General features: G+C 28.0%; 1 protein-coding gene across 1 annotated transcript; it reads right to left on the reverse strand.

Annotated features, from left to right (window-relative positions):
• Positions 1-193: 193 nt before the first annotated feature.
• Positions 194-4,026, reverse strand: LOC100215329 (PHD finger-like domain-containing protein 5A). The gene is made up of 4 exons (XM_065803496.1): positions 3,780-4,026; positions 2,518-2,541; positions 565-731; positions 194-459 (listed from the first exon to the last, which is right to left on the reverse strand). The coding sequence occupies exons 1-4, from the start codon at positions 3,829-3,831 to the stop codon at positions 370-372; spliced, it is 333 nt and encodes a 110-aa protein (XP_065659568.1). The 5' UTR covers positions 3,832-4,026; the 3' UTR covers positions 194-369.
• Positions 4,027-20,047: the final 16,021 nt, after the last annotated feature.

Consider the following 20,047-nt stretch of genomic DNA (forward strand, 5'->3'; position numbering starts at 1 on the left):
GACCATTAGGTCTTTTAGAACCATCCTAATAACTAGATCATAATGCTTTCTTTAAACATTGAAATGTTGAAGATAGGGTATTAAGTAACCTTTAAAAATAAAATTTAAAAAAATAATCTAAAATCACTTTAAGTTAAACTAAAATTGCATAACTAAAGAAAAATAATCTGGTTTAAACTAAAAAAACTACAACTTATAGAATATGAGACATTTTTCATAAAAATAATATTCATATGAAGTAACAATTTCTTATTCTAATTAACACAATTCATTGTCTTATTTTCATAAGTTCTTTTTTCAGGTTGAATACTTCATTTGTTTCTTTAAAACTTTATAGCTCAGAAAATCTGATAAGAAAAGTAAACTTCGCTAACGTTTTTTGAAACCATACTTTTTTCTTTCATAAAATAAATCTGTTTTCGAACTTCCCAAATTTACAATTTTCGGGCATCCATCTCTCTGCAAAAAAAAAAATTAATGATAAACATATCATTTTTCATTTTTTTTTTTTTTTTTTTACCTCTTTTTGACTTTAAATTGCTTTCATGTTTAAGAAATACTTACATCTTTTTCTTGCATAGTACATTCTTTGCAATAGTATGCATCAGATACTCCAGGACCACCACATATTACACAGCGACCTTGGTAGGAACCATAATTACACTCATCACATATGCGTACAAGTGTACATGGCCTTACATATGAATCACATATTACGCATTTACCATCGTCTAAACAGCAAAAACAAAATTTTGAATTAAAATTTAATAACAAATTAAAAATAACTTACATTTATAAAATAGCTATCATATATATATATATATATATATATATATATATATATATATATATATATATATATATATATATATATATATATATATATATATATATATATAAATTTAATTATTTGACATTTAAAAAAATAAAAAATATTATCTTATAGTAATAATAAAAAAAAAATTAATTAGTATTTAACTCATTTTGCAGTAATTAATATTACTGCAGTAATTGAAAAAAGTTATTTTCTTAAAAAAAAGAAAAAAAAAAGTAAATTTTATGATGTCAAATTCACATTTAAAACAAGGCCTATATATATATATATATAGGGCGTTTTTTGCCGACCTAAAACACTTCTAGATCAGCATCGCAGAATGCTGACCCTAGCTCTGAGGGATATATATATATATATATATATATATATATATATATATATATATATATATATATATATATATATATATATATATATGTATATATATATATAAATATATAAATAAATATATATATATATATATATATATATGTATATATATATATATATATGTATATATATATATATATATATATATGTATATATATATATATATATATATCCCTCAGAGCTAGGGTCAGCATTCTGCGATGCTGATCTAGAAGTGTTTTAGGTCAGCAAAAAATCGCTGACCTTGTTTATATGTTGTTGTTTTTTTGCTGATCTGATGCGGACCTCTAAAAGTTTAAGGTCGACAAATTATTCCTGACTCCATTTTTCCTAATTCCGAGGGCTATATATATATATATATATATATATATATATATATATATATATATATATATATATATATATATATATATATATATATATATATATATATATATATATATATATATTTAATATTTAAACTTATGTCTACTGATTTAACATTAAATCAACTTTTCTTGACATAAATAATTTGGATTTTAGTAGACTTACTTTGTATTTATTATTTAAAACTTTTAGAAATAATATGAAAACAAAAGATATACCAATTGAAAGATTTTACAAAAAAATAGTTTGCAACTAGTTTTTTTTTAATTATCATCAAAAAGAGATTTAAAAATATTTTATATAAATACAAAGAAAATAATCAAATGCAATTTATACCTTAAATTTCCATTAGCCCTTGATTGATTTTAAATGAGATATTTAACTTATTATAACAAGTTATACAATTGCATGCTAAATAAATTGTCATCTCTTTCAAATAAAACACATAAAATTAACACAGAAATATGCACTAGTTATTAATCAATGCAATAGTTTATTAATCATTCAAAAATTTATTTGAATAAAAAAATCACTCAGTGCACAAAAAATATGTCAGTCAAAATGACTGATTGATAATACTTTTTATCAGATAACGTCTGATGTCCAGCAGCTATTATATATATATATATATATATATATATATATATATATATATATATATATATATATATATATATATATATTATATATATATATATATATTAATACTTTTTATCAGATAACGTCAGATAAAAAGTATTAAAATATATATAATATTTTAGATGTCCAGCAGCTTATTATTATAAAGCAGATTAAAATATATATAATCAGATGTCCAGCAGCTATTATATATATATATATATATATATATATATATATATATATATATATATATATATATATATATATTATATATATATATATATATATATATATATATATATATATATATATATAATTGAAAATACCTTTTTCACAAAGTCTTCCAATGGCTAAAATGAAAAAAAGACATAATAAAAACAAAATGAAAATGAAAAAACCAAGACCTGTTTTATTTAAAAATATACTCTAAAAGACATTATTTTAATGTTTTTTAAAATATGTGAAAAGTAATTTTTTTTTATAAGGAGGTGCATAACATTTAAATGTTTTGATTTTAATCTAACAGAAAAAGGTTGACAGCAAAACAAAGCAAAATCCAAATGTACAGAAGAGAGTTTTGATTAATTCCTAATAATGACTAAGACATAAATTTGTGTAGCTTGTTGTATTTAAAAGTCATATTGCTTTATTCTATGATCATTTTTAAAAAATCAACTTTTACAAAAATGGCTCTGTATATGAGCTGCTTATTTTGAAAGTGGCATAAGTCACATTTTCAAAATCAAGTTATCGATAACAATCATTACAATGTAATGGTATCTCATTATTTGTAAAATAATTTAAACCAATTGTGTTGAAAATTATATATATTAAAAATTATTGAATTATATTTGTGAAATTTCCACAAATGAATAAATACCATTACATTGTAATCATTATTACTGATAACTTGACTTTTTTGAAAAGGTGACTTATGTCACTTTCAAAATAAACAGCTCATATATTAAACATAAAACAGCAATTATTGACAAAATGATTTGTAATTTTTGTCAATCGTTAATGTAAATATAACAATAGTAGTATACAACTTGTGACTATAAAGATAATTATTGATGCAAGTTAATATTATAACATATTTGAATTACAAGCTGTTGAATCTAAGTAAAAAATAACTTCAGTCTTATTGATTCATATTGATTAGCCATATTGATTTCAGCCATATTGATTCCATTCCAAAAAAAATTAATTTTTGTTTAAAGAAGAATTCTTCCAATCAAAAAGGTAGAAGCAACAATTACAAAAGGCAAAATTCTTTTGTAACTGTTGCTTCTACTTCAAAAGCTCTTTTGCACACTGCTAACTTTAATGTAGTGTGTATGGATTTTGCACCAATAAATAATAAAGATTTTTTGCTTCAACCTAAGTACACAATTATTATTATTATTTTTTTGGTAACATATTAAATGCACAGTAATTAAAACATCCAACACATAATAATATGAAGACAAAATCTTACATATAATAACAAGCATCAATTTAATGCATACAAGCATATGTTTTTACAAATAACAAGCCTTTTCCCTATTATTTTTATGAAATTTATCTTAAAATGAAAATCAAATCATACCAACACCAGGTTGTTTCCGACAGAATATGAGATCTGGGTGATGTTTCGCCATATTCGATTGTGCTTCCTTGACACCGAACTTAGTGTTTGCTTACCTTATCTGTTATTTATCTGTTTCAAGTTGTACGTTTTTTTAAACGTTTTTTTTTTTATCTATTTTTATTTTAATTATTTACTTTTAAGGTTTTTTATTTCCTATGCTTTATAACTATTTGAAAAATATATTAGGAGCAACTACTTTTTTTTTAGATTATAAAGCAGAGGCGGTGCAGTATAAGGCGTGGGAGACTAGGGGGGGGGGAGGAAAAGGCTCAAGCTTCACCCGCAACTGAAGCCGGTCAACTAACGCCCTCTAAAATATTACAAAAATTTGCGTTTACTTTAAACGGAAATAGAAAACTAGGCAACAACAAACCATCGTTTACCTGCTTAACAAGTTTGCCAGCATTTATGGCAGAAAATGAAACGGAGACGTTTAGTAAAATTGTTTAGTAATGTTTAGTAATAAAACATTTTTGTAAAATTTTTCTAATAACCAAAATGTACACAGTCAATGGATTTTTAACTTTGTATGGTGTATCAAAACTAGGGGTGTACCGGAATAGAATTTTAAAATTCCGGCCGGAATTCCGGCTGAAACAAGAATAATATAAATGTTTTTTACCTTCAAGACTAAAGTGAAAGCCTGCACCTCAGCATTGTGGCTATATAAAAAATATTTGTAACTTATAATGTATAATTAATTTGATTCTTGTTTCATTTAAATCTAATATGTTGTTTTTATATGTTTTTTCAATTTAATATATAGAAAGTTTTAACCTGCATAATTTATATATATATATATATATATATATATATATATATATATATATATATATATATATATATATATATATATATATATATATATATATATATATATATATAATAGTTTAAAAGTTTAATAGTGTTAAAAGTTTAAAGCTCTGTTAAAAGTTTAAAACGCAAGTTTAAGCAATCAGAAAGTAGAAAAAGCAGTTAGTAGGTAGACAAATTGTTGCTACAAAAATTACTAATTAATCAAAATGTCAACTAGTGAGTGTTTTTTAAACTCAAATCCAATTTTCGAAAATTTTTTACCACATTAAATTCATTTGCAACACGATTCCTTATTTTTTTGTTGCGACATTAGGCCTTTTTAATATATTCGATACTATTCTAAATTTCATTTTTCGACAATATTCCTGTCACCCGTTTTGAGAATGCGGAATATTATACTAAACTTAAAAAACAAACTTTATATTAATCACAGTAGCGGGTTGATGTTTAGCGTCGTGGGAGGGCTAGGGGAATGAGTAGAGGGCAACAGTGATTGGGGGCGGCACATTAACCCCCAAAAACATTTTTTAACGAGAATCGTACTTGTGATAAATATAATTTATTGATGCTTTTATGTGCTCTTTATCATAACTATTAGATACGTCAAAGACACCTAAACAATCTAAAGTTTGAGTTTGTTAAGTTTACTTTGATTAACTATCCGTTGAACCCATAAAGATATGACGTCATCTTTTTCTTAATTAAGAATCTAGGCACACCTGTTACAAGAACCGGATGAGACTGCACACCAGATACAAACTTAAGATTCACCTACAGTTAACTTGTTAATTATTAATTAATAATGGATGTTAACTATATGACAGTTAACTATTAATTAATAATGGATGGATGACGTTTTTTGTTGTCGTCATTGCTGTAGATATTGACGTATACACATCTTTGAAAATAGGGCCAGCGTAAGTATGTGGCAAGTGATTAGGGTTTGAATTAAAGCTATTCTAAATTTTCGCACAATGTTGAAATCAGTTATTTAAATAAATTCGTTTTTCTCCTTTGAAAACAGTAACAACAGTTTTGATTAGCTAATCAAAATCTCTATAGAAATGTTTTGAATTCCGGCCGAAAATTTGAACCTAAATGAAAAAATACAAAATAAATTTATAATTTTAAATTATTATTATTTTATTTTATTTTACTTTTGTGTGTGTGTGTTAACGCTCTTTAGATATTGTAAATATGTGTGATGGACATTTATATAAACTGGAGATATGTATATATTATTTGTTTTGTGAGTCCAGATTATAATGATGCATAGCAGTGAAACATATGCAATAAAGGTGATGTCTATGAATCATGTCCACTATTTGGAAAGAACTAAAAAGACAACAATCAGATCCATGTGCGAGGGTATCTGAGAGGGTGCATCAGGGAAGGTTAAGGTGATTTAAAGGCGCAGATGATCACGTATTAGCGTCTAGAGTTAGGAGTTTCAGGCAAAAAAATTAGAAGTAGAAGCTAGAAACTTGGAGATGGTGTGTTACAGGCGACATGTTAAAGCTACAGTTAAGGAAAGAAGATGCTTACGATCTTATACATTAGAGAAACAGCATTATCAGCGTTATGATATTTCTATATGTGAAACTGCAATATAAATTTATATATATATATATATATATATATATATATATATATATATATATATATATATATATATATATATATATATATATATATATATATATATATATATATATATAAATTATGCTAGTGGGGCAATTCCACTGTTACTTACGGGACATTTTGATTTATGTAAAGTCATATTTTTAGATATATACTTTTTCTTTTAACAGATAAGATATTTATATATTGATTATATGTTTATATATGAATCATGTCAAAACCATTTATTTGTTTTCCTGTATATTGAAATTTTATTCAATTATTATAAGTTTAGGAATTATGGTTGATTATATACTGTGTTACTTACGGGACGCAAATAAACATTGCATTAAACCTGTTGTTTTCAGTTTAATATTTCAAGTCAAATATTTAACCTACATAAACTGGCTACTTAAACTAAATTAAGTAGTTATTATGCATAAAATTATTCAAAAGATTGTTTTAGCTTATTGTGGACTCGAAGAATAAATGCCAATAAGTGAATTATTAATTTTTAACTTTTTATTAACTAAAACAATAAGAAGAATTAATATAAAACTATAATAATGTTTAATTTTCCCCGACATCTTTAAGTTTTAAGTAGTCGATTGTTCAAAGATCTAACCAATTTGGATTCGTACACTTTCAAGTTGATCGTCTTGGTAAAATATCATTGTCAACCTTATTAGACATTACAGGTCCAGATTCACTAGATGTCGTAGGAAGATCCAATGACACAGTCTTATCTGGTTTTTGTAACTGGTGTGCAGCCTCATCTGGTTATTGTAACAGGTGAACAGTAGATTGTTCCGATAAGCTTAGATTTGCAGTTCCCAAGTTAACTGTAGGTGAATCTTAAGTTTGTATCTGGTGTGCAGTCTCATCTGGTTCTTGTAACAGGTGTTCCTAGATTCGACAGTTGCTTAACAGATTTCTAAACATTTACTGAGAATGGTAGGTTGCGAGAAGCAATGTGTAAAGACAATAAAGTAGACAAGCTCATTGCTGAAGAGTGCATACAACTAAAAATGTTTTAGCTTGGATCGATATAACAATTGCAACAAAAAGCAACTGGTCTGCCATTTTGATCAAAAAGTCCTGCGATAGCTGAATCAGATGCATGGGTTTCTAATGATTCATTCTCATTAATAAAACACAACAAGCTGGGCATATATTTAGGATGCACATTATTTCCACAAAAGAAGCAAACTTTTTTTTTGGAGGAGTTGTTACTGTTAGGAATGGCAGCAGATGTGGTGAGAATTTCTGTATTACCATAAGAAACAGAAAAGTAGGTTTTTAGTAAACTGAGGATAGATAATCTTCAGAATACTTTTGAGCAAATTCGTAAATTCTAGTATTGCCAAACATAACCTCTAGTGTCATGTCTCAATTTTTGAGAAGTCAACTTGTTTCTACGCACAGTGGCCTTGTTCGTCAAGGTTCGTGTTTCGGAGTTGAGAGAGTTGAGAGGAAATATATACAGGAAATGATAAATTTTGTAAATAAAAAAAAGATTTAAAAAACTCAATAATTTGCTTGTTTTTTGTCACAGCATTTAAATGTGTATGTTGAATTCTTTGTTTGTGTATATAGACCCACCTGGCATATTTTTTTCTAAGTTCAAGGCAAAAATGTGCATGTTAAAAAGTAAACACTTGGAATAGGGGGGGGGGGGAGAGGGCAGTTAAGAGCTAGGGCTATTTAAAAACTGAGTTTAATTCAAGCTTAATTAAAACTTATTTCTAGTACTTATTATGAAATACTTTTAAATTCATACATAATTTGTATTAGAATATATAACACAAACTAAAGTACAACAGTAACTTAATTTTTATTGTTTTTAATGCATTTTGGGCAATTTTCATTGTTCTGATATTGTAACTTCCCCATGAGTACCTAATCTTTTTTTTTCTGAAATCACTGTAATAAAGTCAATTAAATTTGAAGAAAAAAAAAATATTATCAAGACCAGTGTTGATCCTTGGTTACCGGTGGTTTAAAGTGGAGGCACATTTTCCAAAGATTAAGCCGCAGCCATTTTTAGAAGTCTATAATTTTTTACTGATTTGTATCTTATCAGTAAATTTTTAAAAATTTGGAAGCCTACCATATATAGAAACTAAAAAAATATGACTTTTCACTTCTTAAATTGCAGATTTTGTATATTGACTCATCAAAAATCAAGTATATTATACTTATATTTGTAACAACTATATTTATATTTGTAAACAATTTTTTAGGTAGCCATTATGGAAAAAACTCAATGTTTAAGTTTTATTAAAGTAAATCTAGAGTTGTATATAATAAAAAAAACTAGAAGGTTTTCTGAAATTTTGTTTTTAAAATATAGAGCTTCAAAGTATAAACAAATCATGTTTTTGCTACTGAAGTTTTAATTTTTAGAAAAATCAGAAATTTCAAATGACCGCACCTTATAAATCACAAAAGATTTTTATGCTGAAATTTTCAGGAATTGCTTTTCTCATTGATATTAACAAACCTACTAAGTTTCATCAAAATCTGAGGGGGTCCATGTTGGACCTTGTTCCATTTGGCATGGAATGACTCACGACTAATTTTTCAAATGTTTTTAAAAGTTGTATCCTTCTTGAGACTAGATTTATTGGACACATACTCCATTGGTTGTTGAATATTTATTGATAATAAACAGAAAAAACACAAAATGTGGACAACGTAAATAATGGACAGCTGTCCATTAATTACGTCAACAAATTTATGACGATTCTTACCTCCCCCCTCCCCCTTGTCAACAACTTGTCAAACTTTCAAAGACCCCCCTATAAAATTACGCCAACATTTAATTGACCTTCCCCCCCCCCTCCTTCCTCAAGAAAAAAAATTTATTTTAAGTAGTAGTTACATTAATAGTTTACAACTTCAAGAAAAATTTCTTTAATTTTCTAATATATTTTTACAAATTAACCCAAATCATAAATCGTAGTCTCTACATCTTCCCATGGAGATGCCAAATGCTCCTCAATTGTTATTATTGGCATAGGGTCTGATTGAACAGTTTCTTGGGGAACCAAAATACCAGACAAGTCAACATTTTCTTCATCTAGTCATTCTACACTTAGCATCTCTCCATAAGCAATAACTGCCATGAGTTCTCTCTGTCTTTTGGCAGCCACTCGCATTGGACGAATTCTTTGCTGTTGGGGTGCATGTAGTATTTGACTGGACCTACACATACATTTTTGGTGTTGTTGAATGTGCTTCTTTAATAAGGCTTGCGAAGCAATGTAAACGTGACAGATTTTACAGATCCGTTCAAACAATGAAAACTAAATAGATGGACAATATATATCATATGGAAGAATTTTGAAAGCTTTTGCTGATCGAGGTAGTATATTTTCAACTTTGATAGACTGACTACAGAAAAAAGATGGAAATTAATGTAAGTTTATATTAGATATGTCTGGTGCTTTAAGACCCTCATTAATTTGACAGACTGGAATTGGTGGGGGGATAAATCTGTTAGCAATAATTTCAAAATACAAGCTTCTAATTGGTTCGCAACAAATTAAATCACAGCATTTGATAATTTGTAGAAAATAGTGACTTGTTTTTACATGGTTTTGGAACCAGACTTGTTCTTTGATTATTAAATTTTCAACTTCAAGCTCAGACTTTTCAGGCACAATATACTCTGCCACTGTTAGAAAATTATCTATACTTACTTGCTTCCATACTTCTGACAATGTTTGCCCAGCATATTTAAAGTTTAATTTTTCCAATTCTTTGTCAACTGATCTACCTTGTGTGTCAAGGTGGCTACTAAAATGTTCATGCGACAAAATTAGTCCGGACAGTTCTCGACTAAGAGGAACCATTCGTCTTTCTACTCGATTAAACGCTCTTCTACCAGGCGCATTTGTTGCTACAAACATTGCATCAATGTTTTGCTTTACAAAATGATGGACAGCAACATCAATAACTTTTTGATATCTTGGATTTTCATCAGGTCCACCATCCACAGACATAATAAGAATCGGTTTGATCAACTTACTGCTTGGATCTTTTGTGACAATGTCAAACCCCTCCAATTCAAGAAGCCTTTCATAATCTAGTCCATGACTATAAGCTGATGATGAGCAATGCTTGCCTGATCTGATGGCTATGTAAGTTGAATATGATACAGCTTCCGGTTTACCTAAGCCGTCTTTTTGGATTTCAATGCCAGCATAAACAGATCTTATGAGTTTGTGTCTAGATGCTACAATCCAGTTGTGATCAGGCAATGTAACGCGATATTCGACGTGCATTAAAATTAGAGCTTGCTTGTTAGCTGCTGTCAATCCTATGGGGACGCTGGCTTTTTCATCTTGACTAATGAAGCATACTTTTTTTGGTCCCAACAAAGAAGCCACTTCCTCTAGGTAATTCAAGGTAGCTGTACAAAATCAACCATCAATGTGTTTTGATTAAAAACAATTTTGTGCTCGAATTAATTTCACTGGTACAGTTGTTACATGGCATTTGCCTTCCAATGATAAACTTCGTTTTTGCAGGAGCCGAGTATAAGCAGCACTTCTACTTATTTGAAAATATTTAATTGTTAATATTTAATTGTTCTGTCAATTCATTAAGATTTCTAACACTACGATACACATCACTTTGTCTTTTTCCATAAGCAGCAAACCCATACAACTCATTGTCAACGATGGTTTTTAAAAGTAGCGACTGATCTTCTTCAATTGTTGGTCGCCCAGCTGTCTGTCAGATCTTTAATTTACTGCTGATGTCAGGATTTTTAGCACAAATTTCCGCAAAAGTTTCTTTTTTCTTTTTTCGAAATATATTTTGCTTTTCTTGTTCATATTTTTTTCTTTTGAGTTTATTTCAAGCTCATCAACTTTAGATTTCTTTTCTTTTAGTTCCTTTTCCTGATCTGAACTTATAACACCATATTCTTTACGCTTATACAAGCTTATCAAATCGATCTTGAAGATGCTTATCTGACTTTGTAATTCATCTTGTGCTTTTGCTTTGTATTTTACAGATTTTTCATTACAAGTAGTACTAGATGGATCAGCTTCAAAATCGATTTCTATGTGGTCTTGTTGAATGCTTTGTGTTTGTTGTTTCACAACTTGTGACATTTTTACATTTGTTGCTACTTTTTTAGGAAGGACAATTCTAGTTTTCATTGAATGGCCTGCCTTATTTTTCTGTGCTAAGGCGGAATAACTATTCAACAACAAATCTATTTTTTTTGGTAAATTGTCCTCTTTTTTCAATTTATTCCAAATTTCAGTAACCTCTCTTTGACAGTCTTGCTTACGTTTGTTGGGAAATGCCTTTATATATGCTTCATACAACGACTTGTGAAAGTTTGGTTTGTCCATTGTAAATCTAAAAAAAATATAATAATTCAAAACTTGATTTAGACTTGATTTAGTTTATATCTAAATCAATTAGTAATAAATTTGTTATTTAACACAAAAAAAATATAGACCTAGGCCTGTTTAACAATTATTTAATGGTTCTGAACATTCTAGACATGTAATGTATTAATAAGATATTAAATAAGTCCTAGATAAGACTGTCGAAAATCGTAAAAATGCTTGCCCATGTACCCGTCAAACGAATGGGCGGTTACCAGCGAAAAATAAACTTTATATAAAAGTTGTATCTGGAAAAAAAACCATATATATTAAATAGGTAGTTGTTTTTTTTTTCTGATCCAACTTTTATATAAAATTTATTTTTTCCAAATTTTCATTAACATTAACAGTTGACATGTTAGTTTTTCTCAACCGTAATCGGGACTTAGATTCTAATGATGTTATTGGTTTAAAGTTGTGTTTCTTTACTTATATCAAAACTTTATTTTGTATTAAGTTTTCTTATTCACAAGTCCCAAATACGGTTGAGAAAAACTTACATGTCTACTGGTAATGTTAATGAAAATGTGTTTGTTTGTTTTTTCGAAAAATAAAATACCTTTTTAAGAAGAATTTAAAACTTTGATATATAATTTGCATAAACTGAAACTTGGATTTCTTTGAATGACTTTTCAGATAATTATGTTTTCCATCTTCCAGGTTTTAAGAGAAATTGTTGAAGAGACTAGCTAATAAACGAGTCGGAGGAGTTCTTATTTATGTAAAGGAAAACATTTTAGTTAACGTAAAGAATAATAAGTGGGTTTCAGAACGTTATGTTCGATGTTTTCAGAAATTCTTATTATGATAAAGAAATCGTAAATATTGGAATTTTTTACAAGATCTTCAAAATCTTCTTTCACATTATGTGAAGAAACTACGCTACAAACGCAGCCTAATTTTTTGTTTTGGGAGTAATAGAATTAAAAAAAATAAAAAAATATTGACGTCAACTTTACTTGACCTCCCCCCCCCTCCCCTTGTCAACAAATGTCAAAAAAGTTCAGACCCCATCCTCCCCCCTATTTTGTTGACGTAATTAATCGACAGCCCCTTGGTTCTCGGCTGACGATGTTTTAAAACAACTTAACTCCCGGGGTTAATTTATTTCGAAATAGATTAACTTTAAAATGTTTTAAAAAAAAAATTAAAAAAATTGTATAGTAAACAAAAACCTGCGTGCAGAATATTATTTGGAGCTGATAAAATTGTACCGTGCGAGCCTCTTCTGGGTATACTTGGCGCATTAAACGTTTATAAAATCAACTTACACCAAGTTTTAATGTTCATGTATAAAATAAAGATTGGACTATCTCCTAAAATATTTTACAAAATATTTTCACCTATTTTGAAGTAGTGCAAAAATACCCGACAAATTTTTCAGATAATAACAACATTGTCCCTAAGCAACATTGTCCCTAAGCAACATTGTCCCTAAATATAATTCAAACAAATTACATATTCAATTCAATATCGCGGACCCTATTTACGGAAAAAGTTTTCTAATATTGCAAATTCGAAAAAAATTAGTAACAGCAGTTTAAAAATGAATCGAAGTTTATTATTTTTATGGTGTTTATGTATTACTTATGAATTCTGAGTTCTTGAATACTTTTTTTTTTTTTAAACTATCAATCAATTGTTATTTATTTTACTTTTATACAAATTGGTTTTAAAATATACATAAATATTACGGTTTTGTAAATTAAGTACTCTTTTATTTTTAATTCTCCTTTCTTTTTTTAAATATTACTTTATTACAAACTTATATAAAAATATATATATAATTTTTATACTTTTCAATAAATAAGTTGTATAGTAAACGTATATAGTATTGCTCTTGTAAATACGCGCTCTTTAATTTATTTATTTTTTCTTTTCTTTCGATTTTTCTTGTTTTCCTAATTATTACTCTTAACATGAATATTGTTTTTAAAGAATTTCTTAAACTAATTGTTATTTATTTTTACACTTATAATTTTGAATAAATAATTTGTAAAGTATAAATATATTATACGGTTATTGTAAATACAGTGTTGGAAAAATATAATGGAACAAAAATAAAATGATGCAGCCTAGCTAGTAATAATTGTCTGCTCCTATTCTAAAAAACTTGTTTTTATCTGAATCATACGACACAGACAAACAAAAGTTGTAGAATTTAGATGACAAAATTGACTTATTTGTATATTTTGAAACATGGAAATTAGATGTGTTCGATTTTTTTGTTAATTTTTGCGAAAAAATTTAATGGGACAAATTGTTTTTCATCAAAAATATCTTATTTAGTTCTAATTTATAATTTGTTTAGTAAGATACTAATAATTTTCTAAAGGTAAAACACTTTTTTTTCTCTCGAAAAAAGTATTTTATGAAACATTTAGGAGCAAGTTATATATTTTAAACAAATAGGTAACCGTCACTTGAAGCGAAATAAAAAATTAGAAACTGCTGTCACAAAGGCTTAAGATGGAATAAGTTCTAATATTACAATAAAATTAGTGGAATCTATGCCAAAACATTTGAATGCTATTATAAAAGCTAAAGGAGGTCACACAAAATACTAATTCTACCATAAATCTTCTTAATAAATTATTTATGTTATGTATCCCATTAAGGTATATTAGGCTAATATAAGCACCCTGGTAACATTAGCATACTTAAAGGTTTATTTAGATGTAAGCAGTTAGAAGTTAAAGTTGCTTTGTATTTTTTGAATCAACTCTATGTGGTAATAACAGAAATCAGTATAATTAGCGTAAATTTATATGCAGTTATTAACGGATATCATCTAATTAAAACGCTATTAAATTTTTTGCGCTATTAAAATAATATCATAACGCATGAATAAACCTGTGGCGCGAAATTTTGGTGCTAAAATAATGAAAGTTATTTTTTCATAAAGAAAAATATGTTAGCTAGAAATCCATTCAATTTTTGTTTGAAAAACAACGCGTAGAAACATTTTTGTGTAATATGAGCATGCTCAAATTACCCAGTGTTTTTCATTGAAATTATTACCTAGTTTAAAACCGCAATGGTTTCGATTGATTTTTGAATAAAAACAAAACATAGTAAAAAATGTTAATATTTTAACAATACTAAATTTTTTCTATAATCATTTTTAGCAAATTTGAATTTGTTATCGTTCTAAAGTTTGAGTAGATAAAATTGAAAAAATAACGAACTAATTTTTTTTTTTGTTGTTGTTGTTGCAGAAAACATAGTAGTACTGTTTCAATAAAAAGTTGTTTAAAATTTGATCTTTGAATGATTAGTTTTGTTAATAACGAATCATTATATTCCAAAAATTATTTCTAATTGTCAAGGTGGTAATTTTTTAAGTAGTTAATGTTATTTTTTTGAACTAATTTAAAGTGTTCATATTGCCAAGTGGTCTGGGTAATATGAGCACTTTAGCTACTTTTTTAAAACCTTCGTGTTTTTAAGAAAATATTTCAGGTGCCCAAATAAATAAGTGGATCATGAGTAGTGATCCCTAAAAATTGTTTATTCGCAAAAATTTTGGATTCAGCATAATTATTTTTGAAAATATTCCAATTTTCGCTTAAGGTGCTCATATTACCCTAATCTACCCTATTTTTTTCCAGAGAATTTAGTCAAAAAAATGATATGTTCACTTATTATTAAATATAATTTTTGAAAAATCTAAAAAATACTCTCAAATGCATTTTTTTTATAAAAATGATACTAACAACTATCTTAAAAAAATTATTTACTAAATAAAAAGTTATTTTTTTATGAACAAAATGGCAATTTTGATTAAAATTCACCATTTAAAATGGTTGTCCCAGTATATTTTTCCAATACTGTACGTACGATTAGGGCTTGGTGATAAGACAAAATAATGTCTTCTGCTTCCATCGCCATTGTTTTTATTTATAAACTTTTAAATTGTAAAAGTTATTAAACGGCGAAAAATATACAAACAAAAAAAAGACGTTGGAAAAGTATTTGTAACAAATACAACTATTTGTAACGAATGCAACGAATTCATGCGTAACATTCCAAACAAATACTCCAAACATTTAGTTAAATCAAAGTTTAAAAATTTACTCTTTTGTTTTTTTAATTTATTATTTCATTACTTCTGGATACCCCCTAGGTATTAAGCCAGTTTTAGCGCTTGTATTTTTGAAATAAAAATTTAATTGAATGCAAAGTATTCAATGAAATCATGTATTTAATGTATTTAAAATTTGTATAATGCTTAAGTTAAACATTTATAAGAAAAAATTCAACTTTCATTATATTTAAATTTAATTAAACGTGAAAAAACAGTAAAACAGCTGTCAACCGCTGTTGTTGTTGTTTTTTTAAAATTCTAAAACAGCTGTTTTTAATCGCAATTTTTTCCTAATCATATACCATATTTTAATCTTGTATCTTGCACTTTTTTCAAAAATTTTGTTCATGATACCTAGCTAAACATACAATGTTTGTATGTTTACCTATGTATCATGCTGTTTTGAGTACACTTTTGTACAATTTTTAGCTTTTTTCGATAGAAATTGCTTTTCTTTTAGCGTTTTTTTTTTAAATTTATTTATTCTGATTCATTCCCATCAAGGCTGCAAGCAACCATTATAAAGTTGGGAGTTACTAAAAAAAAAGAATAGAGTTATAGAGCAAAGAAACGGCTGACAGAAGACTTAAAAGTTGAAGGTTGTATGAGTCAGGAAAGTTTAAAGATGGAAGAGAGTTCCAAAGGGTTGAAGTGCGGGGAAAAAAACTAGATGAATAAAAGTTTTTGGAGCATGTAGAGACAGATAAAGTAAAAGAATGAGACTTTGATGAATGACGAGTCAAGGGAGAATGAGTTTTAGTGGATAAAACTCATTGAGAAAGAGATGAAACTTTACAACGATGAGAAAGAGGCTCAAGCTTAGCAGATAGACCGGGTCCAACTATGTTTACAACGCGTTTTTTGGACCTTCTCTAGAAGAGAAAGAGCATCATCAGAAGAACCAGCCTAAATGTGACAACAGTATTCCATACAGGGACAAATAAGAGATTTGTAGAGGTAGAGAATGGAATCAAGAGAAAGAAAATGACACACAATAAAGCGAAACAAACTTAGCAGATGCTAATTTAGCAATCAATTGTAAATATGGTTTCCATGAAAGGTCAATAGTAAATGATAATCCTAGAAGACGTAAAGAAGAGGACTCGGTGAGATGGTTGCCATTCATTAATATAGGAATGCTGACAGCATTGCGATAGTTGTTTGCAGTAAATAATTGAGTTTTGTTGGTGTTAAAATTTACAAGCCACTGTGAGCCACAATCTGTTACAGAAGTGAGGTCAGATTCAAGATCGGCTGCCTGTTCTAAGTGATCGAAAAAAGAAGACTTTTTGTAAAGACAGGAGTATAAAGTTATTAATTAACCCTGGTCAACAGAAATATTCTGCTTACCCCGAAAGTCTTTGCCTCGGAGGCCTCCTACAAGACAGTAGCTGGATGCTGTTAACATATACCCAAGATGAGTATTTTTATCAAGACACCATCTCTAGCCTTTACTAAACCAAGAGCCCCAAGGCAGAGAAATTTTAGCTGGATGCAGTTAACATCTGCCCAAGATGAGTATTTTTATAGAGACGCCATCTTTAACTTTAACTCAATCAAGAGCTCCAAGGCAGGGGATTTTTAAGTCAAAGTTTATTTCTCAAGGCCTTTGTCTAAAAAAGCACACTCTGCAAGGCAGTAGGGCATGGGGCAGGTAGTACTGGGTTACATAATACTAGTAGCAGGGTAATCTTGATAATCCTTAACCTGACTTGATATATTTAAAAGGAGCTACTTCCTGCAAACAGCATCTTAAAACATTGGACATAATATTTTGGAAATTAGCAAAAATATTACACCCAACAAAATACTAGAGATAAGGATAAGCGCAGATTTAATAGTTGGAGTTTCTAGTTACGAGCTCACACTCCATTAAAACAGATTTAAATATTTAAACAGAACATTTAAACATTTAAACAGAGCACATACATACATAAAGTAACTCACGAGTGAGTCAACACGTTCAGGCAGAACACAAACATGTAGATAGCAACTTACGAGTGAGTCAACACTGCGCTAGAGGTTTAGACAGAATGCAAACATACATAAAAAGTAGATTACAGGTGAGCTAAAATAGTAACAAAGGCACCTCAAAATATATGAGACACAAAAAAAAAAAAAAAAAAATTAATACATATGTAAATAGTACTGAAGACAGGAAGCAAACTCCTTCCAGCCTTTGCATAGAAAGCAAATCCCACAAGGCAGCAGGACATGGAACAGGTTGCACTGGGTTACATGTTTCTTCTGACAGTTTACGCCAGTAGCATACACCACCACCAGCATTTGAAAACTTGTTTTTAGATGTTGAAAACAACTACCAACAGAAACAGAACACAGCATTTTTAGATTTTGAATAAACCAACCAACGTCTAGCAACTTTTTCACCATTAGGAAAAACTTTAGTGTAATAATGGCTGTTGAACAATTTGTTCTTGATTATTGGGAGCATCAATATCAGAAGTTACATTATTATCATTGTTTTTGTTTTTTCCGACAACGTCACGCAAATTTACTTCATCAGTTGTTAGAATATCACTTTCAGACAACTCATTTGTATCTTTATATTCTGCATCAGTAATTGTAATTCTAGTGGAACTTCCTTCATTAGCAACAACCTGAGTAAATAATATGTTATGCTCACTTTCTAGAGATTGACTGACAACTTCGCTGCCTACTGGATATAAAGATCCACTTGGAATCAAGGGAGGGTTTTGTCACTTGCCAAAGAGGGGGCTAAAAAGGTCTTAAAAAAAAGGTCCGCATATTTTCATTTATAAGTAACTTTCTTTTTTAATTTTTTGTACTTTAGTGTAATAATCAACTTCATATACGTATAATTACGTATAATAGTCAATTTCATTCGTCAGTATAATAGTTCAATTCTGTATATTAGTCAATTTACAAAAGAATATTTCTGAAGAAAAGTCCCAAAGGGGGCTACTACCTCCATGGCCTAGAACCCGCCACTGCTTGGAATTTCTCCATCAGTAAAATTATTAGTATCACAGGAAATTTTAAAATACTTGTTTAGAGCACCTGTCTGTTTATTAAGGAATACTATTTGTTTTAATATTTTTTCTTTACAGAGCACCAGGATTTATACTTTCGAATCCTGTGGCTGGTCATTCCACTATTTGAACTTTCTCTCACGAGTTTATTTACAAGTTAACTTTAATTATTCTCGTATTCTGCAAAACTAATGATACATCAACAAACCGCCATTATTGGAAATCCAGCGTGAGTTTAAAACTTTGAAATAAGTGTGTCCACGCCGAGTGTCCACACAGTTTGCACTAAACTTTGGTTTATGGTCGGAAACGTTGGTTTATAGTCGGAAACTATAAAATTGGTTTGTGATTGTGATAAAAAAAGGTTAATAATGCAATGTAATATTCAATAACGCAAACAAATAATTTGACTTTGAAATTATAAGGTAAATAATAGTTTTATTATCTATATTCCTGCAAAAATGATGGGGCCCCTAAAAATTGAGAAAATGTGGGGCCCCAGTGCGCGGCAACCTTTGCATATATATATATATATATATATATATATATATATATATATATATATATATATATATATATATATATATATATATATATATATATATATATACACACTAAAAATTAAAGGTAGAAATTGTTAGTTGAGGTAGGATATGTGATATACCCTTAGTAAGGTATAATTTTCTACCTTATAAGGTAGAAAATTATACCTTTAAGTTAAAAAATTGTATGACAAATAATTGTTTTTAATATAGTTTTCTACCTTAAAAGGTAGAAAATTATACCTTACTAAGGGTATATCACATATCCTACCTTAAGGTAGAAATTTCTACCTTTTTTTTTAGTGTATATATATATATATATACATATATATATATATATATATATATATATATATATATATATATATATATATATATATTATATATATATTAGGGTGGTTCTAAAAACAACTTTTTTTGAAAATGACAGCTGGCACCCCCAGAATATGTTGTATATAATAAAAACACGCTGGATTTAAAATTTTTTTGAATAAAAAATATTTTAAGGGGTTGCTACCGACCCTCGAACATTATATAGGTCCCTAATATTATTAAAAAAAAAGTTTTTCAAAATTATGTCATGTTAGGTCTCAAAAATGAAGGGAAATTATATAAAAATTTTAAAAATATTAATCATTTTATAATTAAATTTTTATTTTAAATTTTAGTAAACGAAAAGTTACGTTTTTTAACTAAAAATGAAAAATAAGGAATTAAACAAGATTTTTTGATTATAATT

Source organism: Hydra vulgaris, chromosome 08 (assembly GCF_038396675.1).
Source record: "Hydra vulgaris chromosome 08, alternate assembly HydraT2T_AEP".
NCBI classification, from domain to species: Eukaryota; Metazoa; Cnidaria; class Hydrozoa; order Anthoathecata; family Hydridae; genus Hydra; species Hydra vulgaris.

What these genes read in the sequence shown, in the direction of transcription:
- LOC100215329 (XM_065803496.1), bottom strand. Translation starts at nt 3,831, where the DNA reads ATGGCGAAACATCACCCAGATCTCATATTCTGTCGGAAACAACCTGGT. An exon ending in TCGGAAACAACCTGGTGTTG is followed by an intron (nt 2,542 to 3,779) that starts GTATGATTTGAT and finishes TTTTCATTTTAG; the next exon opens with CCATTGGAAGACTTTGTGAA. An exon ending in TGGAAGACTTTGTGAAAAAG is followed by an intron (nt 732 to 2,517) that starts GTATTTTCAATT and finishes TTTGCTGTTTAG; the next exon opens with ACGATGGTAAATGCGTAATA.